The sequence below is a fragment of the Episyrphus balteatus genome, chromosome 3 (assembly GCF_945859705.1).
Source record: "Episyrphus balteatus chromosome 3, idEpiBalt1.1, whole genome shotgun sequence".
Taxonomy (NCBI): domain Eukaryota; kingdom Metazoa; phylum Arthropoda; class Insecta; order Diptera; family Syrphidae; genus Episyrphus; species Episyrphus balteatus.
In genome coordinates this window covers 33,009,674-33,023,586 of record NC_079136.1, presented here as the reverse complement: position 1 = coordinate 33,023,586, position 13,913 = coordinate 33,009,674, and the positions used below count along the sequence as shown (strand labels likewise).

General features: G+C 30.1%; 1 protein-coding gene across 1 annotated transcript in view; it reads right to left on the bottom strand.

The window, feature by feature from the left end:
• LOC129915244 (extracellular serine/threonine protein CG31145) overlaps window positions 1-13,913 on the bottom strand; it is a 107,766-nt gene that overhangs the window by 85,473 nt on the left and 8,380 nt on the right. The window contains exon 2 of the mRNA XM_055994725.1: window positions 3,144-4,298. Within this exon, the coding sequence (XP_055850700.1) occupies window positions 3,144-3,361 (218 nt within the window). The 5' untranslated portion in view covers window positions 3,362-4,298. The remainder of the gene's footprint in view (window positions 1-3,143; window positions 4,299-13,913) is intronic.

The following is a 13,913-nucleotide window of genomic DNA, read 5'->3' as shown; positions in this document are numbered from 1 at the left end:
CTGTTCTGTTCTGGATTTTTTCCATTTTTTGATAAATTTCGAAACGCATGCGCGACTGGAATTCCCTAACCAATTCAAACTAATTTTTTTTTTTGCTACTTAATATTTAGCTTAAAGAAAAGTTTTCTAAATCTATTATATTGAAAAAATAAGATGTTACGGTGGTACAATTTTTTTTTGTCAAAATAAATTTTTTTCAAACTTCAAAGCCGATGCGCGACCGAAATATATACTAACCGTTTTTGATTATTTCTTAAACACTTCTTGGTCTTTACCAATCGCATTTTTTCCTCGCTTTTACGATTTGGAATTCGAAAAAAAAGGTTTTTTGGCCCACTCTAGTGTATACCAAATAAAATCCTTACTATCTTTCAATATCTTAAAATAAAAAGAACGTTCTTCTTCTAGTTAAAGTCACTAACCATAAAAATTGCATTTTCGAAAATTCAGAAAAAATTATTTTTAAATTTGTTCAAAAATAACAAAAATTAATTTCGTGTAACAAAGAATTGAAAATTGAAGACCATTGGAGCTGTTTTCTATACAAATAGGTTTTTTACAAAACTTATGGCCCAAAATAAATATGCAGAGAACTTAAGTTCTTTGAGAATTTGGTAAGCTGTTCATCCTTAGACCTGACACAGAACCGTTTCCAACTTAAATTTGTATTTAACTAACTTGCGTTAAACTAACTTTAATTTCATAAATAATATAAAAAGTAAGAAAAAAAAAAAAGTCATGTGTGCAATTCATACGTGGTAGAAGTGAAACCTTAAAAAAAAATTTTTTCTTGCAAAAAAAAAAAAGAAAAAATCTAAATATTTTGTATTCTATCTCCTTTAAATACATGTTTTTATATGACAACCAATAATAATTTTATATCATCTGAAAGCTTATTGTTTCAGCTCAAAATATTTATATCGCCCATGTCTATACAAAATCTACAAAACGAGCTTATTTTTTTCAAACCAAATCACTTTTCATCAAAAAAGCAAAAAAATCAATCTTTTTTCTCTTTTAACACCATTAAATATATTTTTTTTAAATGACAACCTATAGTAAATTGTGTATCATCTGAAAGGTTATTTTACCTTTTATATGACGTATGAATCATATTTCTACCATGCCTAGAAAAAAAATAAGAATTTTTTAAAGCCAACTATGTCGAGATTTCAAGCTGAGATTACTGGTCATCGTCAACAGATCTCCACAGGTGTTTTGAGGTATTTTTCAAGTTTTTCAATTTAAGATTGTGTAACTTGTAGAGCTAATACAGTTAATTGTGATATATCAAATGAAAGGTTTTGTTATCAGCATGCGTATTAAAGTTAAATCAAATTTGTATGTGCACTAGATCAAAAGATATAACGTGTGTAGAAAAAAAAACATCTTTTTACCGTTATCTCCGAATTTTGAATATGAAATTAATTGAAATTTTGTACACTTATAGTTTATCTAATTACCTATCTACAGTAAAAATTTCATTCATTTATCTATTAAAACAAAAAAATTTATAACAAGTGTCGCGTTTTCGTTTCATTTTGTTTCAAATCACTACGATACTAAAGAAGTTTTCACTTCAAAAAATATACACAAATATTCTGTGAAAAATCAATTCCTTGAAAAAAGTTAAATGAATTTTTAATTTTTGATATTAAGTGTTGCTTAATGTTTCCTTAATATGAAATTTCTTGACAAAAATCCATGCAAAAATCCATAATTTGTATTCATAAAAAGTTTTAACATTGGAGCAACTTTTATCTCAAGAGCAACTAAATGCGACCTAGTTGTGAATTTTATTTATTAAGAATCTTAATATTGCCCTATAAGTCCCCCATTGATACTGAAAATGGAAAATAGGTTTACCAGTTTTTAAGTGAAACTTCTTAATTTGAAGGATTGTCACATGAAGTAAAAAATATAAAAAATGGCTAACAAAAGCAAATATTATCGAGGTCAGGCGGAGTTGGCTCATGATTATATTTTCCAACCTTAGGATCAATTAAAATTTTCTTCTTTCAATCAATGCAAATGAAAGGGTGATACGCGATGGCCTTATTACCAATTATACCTAAGGGGAAACAGAAAAATTGTCATTTTCAAATAGCTAAAAAAAAAAAGAGTTTTGGACAGGAAATTTTCCTGGAAATTTTCCTTGGGAAACGGAGTGAGTAAAAAACTGCACTCTGAAAAACTTATATCGTGCAATAATCCAAAATAATTTTTTTCATGTCTAACAGCGGTTTTTTTATAATCTCTGCAGAAATCCACAGCATAGAAAAATTTTATTGATGAAATAGTAGCCAACTACATGAATTAAACCACAATTGGTAAAAACTTAAAGCTTAAATCAGCTCATATTTTGATACACAGAAGTTTTGAAGACCAAATAATTCCACCCCATAGCAGATTTTTTATTTTAACCCTAACTATTTCCATTAATTTATATACATGTTGCAAACTTATATTCAATTGCCATCACCAACTACCGGAAACATTCTCCACCACTTTCAAATGAAAAAAAATCAATATCTACTTTCTTGCGGAATTTTAAACAAGCAACAAGTTATTCTTTTTCACAATAAAAAAAAAAAACCTTCAATAACCTTCCTTTACTAACAACCACAAATACGTATGTATTTTTGCATAGAAAAGTATTGACCTTTATTCTTCCGTAACTTCAATGTCTTTCCAAATTCCATACAAAACCCTTAACAAATTTCATTCAGAATGCATTTTTTTCAAAAAGAGAGAATTATCCCCGCTGTTCACTCTGATATACTGACAAAACTATGTGCTACTATTCTGTCAAAACTTCAATCTAAAACTTGTCTAAGTCTGAATAAAAGTTTTTTGGAAACCTCCTAAAACACCGACATTCAATGGCACGCAGCAACTTTTCTTAAACAACAAAACTTCTATCTCGCTTCACACAACTTCCCTCATCTTTGAAAATTTGAGGAATCCCCCCAAAATCCACCCTCCCCCACTCGTTTTAACATTGAACGCCAAAAGTTTCTCTTTAATTACACAATTTTCTTGCATAATTACTCGAATACAATACAAAAGTTAGAGCGACTACATAAAATGGTAATGGTTTGATGATGGCTGATGGCCATCATCATCATCATAATGAAACTCACCTCTTTTGCAGGAACTTCCTTTTGAAATCTCGGAATACACCGCTTCTGTCTTCCTCGTTGACGTACCGAACTTTTGCATGCGATGGCATCAGGTGTCGATTGGTGACACCGAAATCCATCTGCACGTCTATTACCAGCAGCAGGGTGAATAATATAAGAGTGGCACCCAGGCTTATTGCCAGACGCTCCTTCAATTTAACCGACCGAAGGACTCCCATGATGATGGTGGTTCCACTATTTCTGTTGACAGCTGCTGCTGCTGTGGCCGACGAATGGGAACTACTGGATGTGCTGGATGTAACTCCGGCAACTTTCGAACTACCACCAAAAAGTTGGTCTAACTTCTGACAAGCATATTCGGTTAAGTTCTGTTGCTGCTGTTGGGACTGCTGGTACTGGTACTTTTGTGACAACAGTGGCTTTTCAAGGATAGATTCTGAATGTTGTAATGACTTCCGAACACGTCTACGCAGTACAACACGCTTTCGCTTAGGCTCATCGGCAGCAACTACTTCTGTGAATGCACCAGTATTGTTGTAGTTTTCTAGCGTCGTCAACGACGAAACAACCTTCCGGCTATCGATCGGCGAGAGCTGCTTACAATCGATAAGGCTTAAACCAACCAACGACGACGATGAGTTCAGGGACAAACTATGTTCGTTGTTTAAAGGCTGCTGGGGGAGACACTTAATGCTTTGGTCAGCACCACACGCTGTAGTTGGCAAGGGTAGAGGGCAGTTATTGCCACTAACATTAATGCAATCGTCATCAGATTTTCTATTCGCTTTTGAAGCTTTGATTTGATGTGGAGATTGACTACGACTGCAGCGATACACTAAATTGTTATCACTTGACCTACTTGACTTGATGTCAGCGAAAGATGAGAGCGACGACGAATTATAATTTGATAAGGGTTGACTTTGGAGCGAATCTAAGGGCTGCCACAATGTTACTAAATCTGGTGATCGGTGAAAATTTCGGAGACGTTCTGCTATCGTTTTATGCTCTTTTGTTGGTGTTGGTGGATTCTTATCAGTGAAGAAGAGATTTTCAAGTGAATTGTTGTTGTTGTTGTTGGAATTTGTTTGTTGTTGTTGTTGTTGAAGATGATGATTCCATTCAGCGGTGCGATAATGAGTGTTGTTTGAAGAAGAGCTGAAATGAAAAAAAATAAAAAAAAAAATAACACAGATTAACCAGAGATATAAATTATGATAGTATCTGGATGGTTGTGTTTATTTTTGCGAGAATATAGGTATACACACATTTTTTTTTTTTAATAGGGCTATCGTTTATGCAGGTATTATGGGGGTATCTTAATGATATTTTTATGTTGAGGGTATAGTGGAATTTTTTGCAGACACACTGTAAGGGGTAGGAGAGACAAGTGGAGAGAAAGAATATGGGTGTGTAAGATTTTCTACGTTTTTCTTTTTTATGCTTCAATCCAAGTTCAATTTGGAAGATTCAAGGTTAAATTTTAAGGTTTCTTTTAAGTGGGTTTATATTTCTTTTATCTACAGATACATACATATGTTTGCATTTAGAATTATCTGTTTGCCAAGATTTTAAAAATACCTTTACGCACAGATGTTGAATTTTTTTCTATTTCATTTTATTAGATTTTTTTTTGCTCTTTCTTAAGGTTAAGTACTGGTTAAATGAAAAAAAAAAACTCAAAAATTGGATGTTAACTTGAGTATTCATACCTACTTTCGTTTAAATGACGACGATTACACTGGTCTGCAAAATTTAACTTTTTTTTCTCCTTCAAATAATTTTTTGATATTATGAAAGATTAGACTTTCCTTAAGAGGTTATATCTAGTTGTAAGTGCAAAAAAAACCTTCTTTTTTGTGGATTTTTTGTAAAGAGGCATTTAATTATATAAACCTAAAGAATACATATCCCTATAGCAAATTTAATGTATAAAAAGAATTCGCTGTGTATTTAAAAAAATATTGTGTTCCGTTATTTTTGTAGTAGATCTCCTAGACGACCTCCAAAAAAAATGTGTCTGGCGGTGAGCACGATTACTCCGGAACGGCTGGACCGATCGGATTGAAATTTTTACTGAATTTTCTTTGATACTTTTGTCAGGTAATGAACGAAGGAAAAAGGTTTTTGACAATAATTGGATTTTTTATGCCATTTTAAAGTGTAAATTTTCGTGAAAAAAACGATTTTTGTCTTTGAGAAGCCGGCATTTTGTCAAAAATCAAAATTTTGACTATTCCTTTGTTCATTACCTGCATTTGTCTATCCTGGAAATGAATATTTTGGATTTTTCAATTTTGGGTGATTTGTATCAGAGATATCTTGCTCACCGCCAGACAGCTTTTTTTGGAGGTCGTCTAGGAGATCTACTACAAAAATAACGGAACCCAATATTTTTCTAAATACACAGCGAATTATTTTTATACATTATATTTGCTATATGTACATGTATTCTTTATGTTTGTATAATGAAATGCCTGTTCACAAAAAATCCGCAAAAAAGAACGTTTTTTCGCAATTACAACTAGATATAACCCCTTAATCTAAATCTGGTTTCAGAAAAATTCTATCAGCTACCATTTTTGTAAAAATGATTTCTGAAAAATGTGGGTAGTTTCGAAAAAAAAACACCCTTTTAGATTTATTTGAACTTGTATAAAATTCTCAAATTTGGAGGACTTATTCTACATAATATGACTTATCGATTGACATTAAATATGTTCTTTTACATTAATGTTTACTCATTTTTTAAAATACTGATTGACTAAAAAAGCAGACATTTGGAGATCCTTCACTTTTTAGTAAATCCTATATGAAAAAAAGCACCTTAATTAAGGAAAATGTAAAATATCGAAAAATAAAATATCATAGTATTTAAAAAGTCAAGTATTTAAAGAAAACCATAATAAAATACATAAAACAAAATTTATACGTGTTTTGTAATTTTATACTATTTATCTATTTAGAAATATCTTATTTGTAATAAATTATTCGATAAACTGCCTTGTAAAGCTTCTCCTAGAAACAAAAGTATACTTTTCTTATAGTTTTTGATGTGCTGAGTTAGAATCCGAAGTCGAAAATTCGCAGTATCAAAAAAAATAAGTTTTTTTTTTAGAAAATCTCAAAAAAAAAAAACTACTTTATATCTTAAAAACCAGAGTTGACCGAAGTTTTTTGAGTTCGGATTCAAAATGAACACACTAAAGTCCATTAGAAAAGTATACTTTTGTTCTAGGGTGAAAGATAGATTAATTTTTAGAGGTCAGTTTCTTTATGGTAAGATATGCCAAACCTACTAAACTTACTTAAATTAAGATATCTCGAAAAGAGATATTAAGAAGATTGAAACTGAATTTGAAAGAAATAAAATGCACGACTGGGTCGCACGAACTTGCTCTTAGAGTTCAAGTTGCTTAAGTTTTTAAGACTTTTTATATAGAAACTTGGGAAATGTAGGTATATAAAAATAAAACAAAAAAAAAAAAAAAAAAACAAATACAAAAAAATTAAATTCATTTTTCAAAAAAATAAAACAATATCTGAAATCAAATCGCCCCACAAAACAAGTAAGCCGTTTTATTTGATATATTAAGGTGCATTTTTAGAAAAAAAAAATTTCAAAATCGTTAGAGCCCTTTTTTAAAAAACTAATTTTTTATAAATAATTTTTTGAAAAAAAAAGTTTTAAAATAAAATTGGTACCTATGCCATTTTGTAGAAATCACTAATCAACATCTAAAAACAAAATTTCAGAAAAATTCAAAATTTTTTTAAAAATCCAAAAAATATTTTTTTTCAAAATTTTATGGTTTATATTTAAACTATACCTAAAAATACTTTTGTATACATAATTTCGTTGAAATACAATAAGCAGTTTTGCAGAAAATCCGATTTGAAAAAAAACGGTCCTATGGCAGGTACCGTTAATAATGATTTTCAAAAATTTTTTTTTCTTCAAAAGATAGACCTCGTTTAAAAACAAACATTTTAATTTTTTTAACAAAATCGTTGGAGCCGTTTTCGTGAAATTAAACTTTTCCGAAATTTGTATATGACAATTACCGTTATTTTTGGACCAAAAAATTAATTCTAAAAACCCCTCTGGAGAGCCTCCGAAAAATGCTACATACCAAGTTTGAAGTCAATATTTTAATATTCAGAATATCGAAAAAGTGTCCTCAACATAAAAGATGCGAAATTTAAATTTCTACGTTTTAAGTATACACAACTTTTATGTAGGATAAATACAAATCGAGATATTAAATAAAAACTAAAATCCAAGATGGCGGCCCAAAGGTGAATTTCACGAGTGCGAAAAATCATTGTAATGATATTCAGTCAAAGCTCTATCGAATGAGCAAAAAAATTGGGGGTGGTACAAACTGCTGGGTCAAATTATAAATACTACCATCAAAGCTTTCAGCCAATTATCGTTTTTAAACTTACATACAAGCCACCTTTATCGCACACAAATAACCCTTTAAAATGACCTATAAAAAATACCGCCTTCTATTTTTTTAGAACAAGATTAGTCAAGACAAGAGGTTAGGAATGATGTCATAGTATAGGTTATAAATGATCATGCCTTTCATTTTTTCTGCGGGTCTAGGCAAGAAATTAGTGAAAGGACATGGGGGAGATTAGAAATAAGGTGGGGAAGGACTTATAAGTGCCATGTTTCATGTCCTTTCAGAATTTTAAACTGATAATTACAAAAACACAAATTAAAACAGAAAAATTGACAGAGTGATAAAAATAGAACCTAAAACAACAAACCATTTTTACCATTTTGAAACTCGTTTTTCAAAGTGATCCCATGGTTGGAGTTATTACGATTTTGGATATGTCGTTTAGCACTGACAACTGATTAAAAATCAATTGCCAACCTTCTGTAGCAATTTGGGCAATGTCAAATTATGATTATATTATAAAACCGATTTTGTTCACAATCCACAATAATATAAAATAAAATAAGAGTAAATTCGTGCAACCTTGTTGTTCGTTTTATTTCTTAAAAAAATATTGTACAAGTTCAGATGGAATATGCATTTAAATTAAATTTAATTAAATTTTAAGTAAGGTAAATACGAATTGGCTACTAATGTTTATTGGAAGGGGTGTCTTAGAATTTTTTATTTATTAAATCCAAGCCAGACATTATCCATTTTGTAAGTTTTTTTTTTTTTTTTTCGGGTCAGACGCTTTGTTTGTTTTTTTTTTCAATGTAAAATTAAATGTATACCTACGTAACGTAAATATATCAGCAATGAAATGGGGTACCTACTGTTTAAGGTGGTCGAAGGGAAAAAGTAACACACGTTTAACATTAAATGGTGTTTATTTATTTTATTGGAATTACTTTTTGTGTGAGTGTATTCGTAGTTATTAAGAACACTTTTTTTAAGGCTATTTTTAACCGACTTAAGCCTCTTTCATGAGTAGGTGCCTAATTTCATTTCTTCTAGTACAAAAATAAGCCATGTCGTTACTCTATTTCAGGCATCATAAAAGTTAAACAATTTTTACGAAATGTATTATCCTTATAACAATATAATCCTTTTTATTTTTGTTTATTAAATCTTGCTCATTTTGTGATCCTGCTCTTAAATTATAAGCTTGCTCAAGTTAAATATTTAAGCAGTTTATACAATAAATATTATAGGTAGAGTTTTTCCAACACTTTTCCAAGCTTAACTCTTATAATGATCATATTTTCCTGTTTTGTTTTTTGTTTATTTTTGTTTAAAGAAAAACTGCAAGTCCTCCTTCAGGTCATTCATTACCAGTTTTAAGCTCTTGACAATATAAAAACGACTTATGAGAAAAAAAAACTAAAAAAATAAAAAACTTTTCAACTTCACACAAGCTTTGGAGTTAACGTATAGCAGCTAGCTGCACCCTGGTACTCCAAAGAGAAAAAAATAAATAAATAAAAAACACTTTCTGCCAAAGGAACACACTTTATACCTACAAGTAGGTCCAGTTCGGTGCAACTTAGCCATTGGAGAGTTTTGTGTCGGTGCTGGCGTTTAATCTGTTTTGCAAATTATTTTAATTTCTTTCTCCTCTATATGAGAGGAGAGGACGTTGTGATGACAATGACAGGATTTCAGGTTATTTGATAAAAGTTTGTCCTTTGCAATGACTTTATGGTCATGGATGGTGGTTGGCTCTTGCAAAAACCTATCAAGGACACAAAGCATAGAAACAAAAAAAAAAAAGTTAAAAAAAAAAGAAACTGTCAAAAACAGTGTTTTGGTTGTGGTTTTGGTGTTGGATATGGTCGCTCATAGCTTCTGGCAAAACAAAAGCTGGAAAAATGTATTTTTTTTAATCGTCGTCCTTTGGAGTGACTGCGAATAGCAATTAGATATCCTTAAAAAAAAAAAAAAACTAGCTGAATAAATGCGTTAGTCATTTTTATCTTATTTTTTTTTCATTTTTATCCTTTTGACTCCTTTTAAAAATGAGTTTTTTTTTTTTTTAACAGCAATCAAATACAAGTTGTAGAATTACACAAGAACAATCACAAGTAATGGTGTGCTAGTTATTTCGTCATCATAAAGGAACTTTAATCTGGCCAAGTTCTTCTATGCGATGTAATAAGATAAAGTCCTTATTCAAAAACAGTATAATCAACGAAATCTGAAACAAAGGCAATCCTACTGCAGTCTTTCAAGTATATTTTTGTCTCCATTATGTTGAAAACAAAATAAATACACAATACAACACAAAACACACAACAATGGAATGCTTCTGTAAGTCAGCAAAAGTTGATTGTTTTGATGTGAACTATGATGGTGTGATGATGGTGGAAGCAATATGAGAACAAAACGAAAGCAAAATTCTTCTTCTCTGTGCAAATTGACAGAAAGTCAAGCTTTTAGTTTCTAGGTTTTTTGGTAGTGCGTCGCTGTTGTCGTCGTCGTCGCAGTTTTGTATAGTTTTTAGTTGTTGATGTTTTCGTTATCGTCATCGTCGACTTCTTGTCGACACGAGGAGAGCATGTAATTAAAATGGTGGCAATTGTTTCAAGTAAAGACTTTGCGTCAAACGCTCCTATTCAATGTGACGAAGTAGGTTCCTACATCAGAAGCCAGAGAGAGAGAGCAGCAAATGGAAGCGGGTTCCCTTGAAATAGTGACTTGGGAACTAGTGTCGTTGCATTGTTGTATACTACTTCGTGTGATATGCCTAGAAGGCATTTTGTGTTGTTTTGTGTGTTACTTACCGCATAGAAATTCATTGTCCTTCGGTTGGAATACTGAAGGTGCCTTTATTTAGAAAGAAAAAAGTGTGTGACAGGACGAATGCTTTTTAGAGCTCAGTTGTTTAATTTACTGTGGAATTTTTAGTTTTGTAAAATTCAGGACACACAGAAGGATTAAACTATGTTTATCAAAATTCTATTACTTCTTGGTGTATATTTAATTTGCTGGTTACAAAATTCATGTTCTATTTCTATAATTTGGGATAAAGATATTGTTAATATAAAATCACGCTATTTTCAAAACCAGAGATCGAATACATGAGGCGCAATTCTTAGGAAGACAAATTTAAATGAAAAAGAAGATTGAGAGAAACTAAATTTTTTAAATATCAGTTCCTTCATATTTCAATTTTCTTGACAACCATCATTTTTAGAAGTAACTAAAAGGTCAAACTTTAGACAGAATATGCTTTTCGAAGAACTTTTTACAGCATTTTCACTATTTAGACCATAAAAAGTTTTTAATTTAAATCGCACTTAACAACTTCTTCTCGAGGTCGCTGGTGTGGTTGGTGTAATAAGCTGTGAAATAGGCCCCAGGTTCTTCCTAGTTTATTATGGAGTGTTCTTTGTTTTTTTTTAAATTTTACTGGTGATGGGGTCAGTTTCAACTTTGGGGCCCTTAAACACCATTTCAAATGATGTTCCACAAAAAATCCATCAACCAGTTTTCAATAAATTAATTTTTCAAAAAAAAAAAAAAAAAATTAAACTTTATTTTTTCAAAAATTTTAGTTATTTTTCAAAATACTGTTGCAAAAACGATTTTGTATAAAAATATATTGAAATCAATTGAATCAATTACGAGTAATGAAGAAGGCGGTTCTATGACAGATAGAGATAGATTGTTAATAAAACGGTTAAGTTTTTTTTTACTTTTAAAGTACGATCTTATAATGTTATAGAAAAATTTTAAAAACATTTCTTCATTTCGTCATACTTTTATTTAATCTTTTTTTTGTTTAAAATCCAAGAACACATTCTCATACATGTATTCCAAGCTAAAAATTTGTGTTCACCAATTAAAACCATAAGTTGCTTTGCAAAGTGCATTATGTGTATCCTACTTCATTGCGACAATTACTATCTGCTCGAAAAGATCCAATTTTTCAAAAATTATATTTCCCAACTCGAGTATTAAAAACTTTTTTAATATCTCCACTTTTTCCCTAATACGAATAAATGAGTACCAACTATAGTGAGCTTGTTAAAAATTAAAATTTTTAATTAGCAATATCATATGCCCTTGTTTTCCCTATGTTCCTTTACATTATACACAAGTTAAGGATACAAAAAAAAACTTTTTATTCAAACTGAAATTATAAAATCAACTGGTTGTCAATTATATATACGATTTCCCCTTGTATCTCAAAAGTTAAGTGGAACAAATAAGGCTGCTTAATAACATCAGTTAAACCAGAGAAGCTGAAGTAGAGACGACAAAAAAGATAGAAAAAAATACAAAAACCAAGCATCATAAGGCTTTAAAGTTTGTTTGTTTCTCTAACGACCCACATGACATATACTATAAAGGATTAAAAAGACACTCGAGCAAATGGTCTAGGGTCCCAGTGCCATAAAACAGTTTGCACTTAATTTAATCTCATAATAAACTAATTTGGGGGATGAACTTCTATACTCTTCCCTTTATTCAGCCCCCCATTTAACTTTATACAATAATAATACATCTATGTATCTCTTCTATCTACATGCATAAATATATATTCCAAGTAGATATACAAAATTTGTCATGGCAGTTAGAGTTGGTTGTTTTTTTTAGTGGATACAAATTGAGTTCTTATATGAAAGTTCAGAAGTAGATATCAACGAAGTACTCCTCTCTGTTTTTTTTTTTTTTTTTTTTTTTTTTGCATAAAAAATGTTTGGATGATGTTGATGAAGATGAAGATGACAAAATGGCTATGGAAATAGCTCGCATTTCAAACTGAGTATATTTTTATAAATTATTCCAAGGATTATAGCTGCAGGTCTACCAAAAAAGGCAAGACCTTTTTTTCGAATTCAAAACACGTCCCGTCCATGACTTTTGGGGAAAAACAGGTTTTTTTTTTCTAGTAGAAGCCTACATGGTGCTTATTTTAGGTAGGTTCATATAAATGTTTTGTGAGATGACTTAATATTATAATGAACATCCAGACAAGACAGTACAAAGATCAGTGTTTTGAAAAACAAAATAAGTTTTAGTGATTTTTTGACAAAATTAAAATTAACAGTCGATATTTCAAAAAAAAAAAAAAAATCCAGATGTCAACTTTAGGTAAGGGTAGGGTAACTAATAAAGGTTAAAATGTTATTTTCATTTTTGTTAGAAAATTTTAAACTTTTAAGCCTGACAAATACATATATCGTACATATTTTGTGTAAGAAAATTTGAATTTTCAGAAAATTTGCTCAATTTTTTGGAATCAATGGACATAAAGGGTCATTTTACAAAAAAAAAATTATTTTTAATTATTATCATAATTGTAAAATTGTCTTAAGTAAACCATCAAATAGCCATATATTTCTCCATAGTCTCTTAAATGAGCATAAATATTGACTAAGTCAAAAATATAGCCTTAAGTAAACAAGCCTTGTATTATTTTTTACTTGCGATATAGGTAATATAGATCAAGTTATGCATTCGTACAAAAAAAAGTTGAGATAACATTTTTCCATGACATTACGATGGTAGACAATGCCAAAAAAGTGGGTCCCGGAAGTCCGTCTGTCTGTCTGTCAGTCTGTCTGTCTGTCTGTATAAGGAGCTACAGCCTAAACGGATGGACCGATTAATGTCAAACTTGGTATGTAGCGTTATTTGGCGACTCTCCAGAGGGGTTTTTGGAATTAATTTTTTTGGACCAAAAATAACGGTACTTGTCATATACCGATTTTAGTAAAATTGAAATATCTCGAAAACGGCTCTAACGATTTTTTTTAAAAAATTCAAATGTTAGTTTTAAGCTAAGGTCTATCTTTCAATAGAAAACATTTTTTTTGAAAATCATTATTAACGGTACCTGCCATAGAACCGTTTTTTTTCAAATCCGATTATCTCCGAAACTGCTTATTCGATTTCAACGAAACTTTTTGTGAAGAAGCATTTATATAATTTAAATATAAGCCAAAAATAAAATTTTGAAAAAAATAATTTTTGGATTTTTAAAAAAAATTTGAAAATTTTTTTTTGAAAAATCAAATTTTCGAAAACGGGACATTGAACTTTTTTGAAATTTTGTTTTTAGATGTTGATTAGTGATTTCTACCAAATGGCATACTAATTTAATTTAAAACTTTTTTCCAAAAAAATATTTATAAAAAATTAGTTTTTTAAAAAACGGCTCTAACGATTTTGAAAATTTTTTTTCTAAAAATACATGTTAATATATCAATCAAAACTGCATACTTGTTTTGGAGGGCAATTTAATTTCAGATTTTATTTTATTTTTTTTCAAAAACGAATTTTGTTTTTTTTTTCCAAATTTCTATATAAAAAG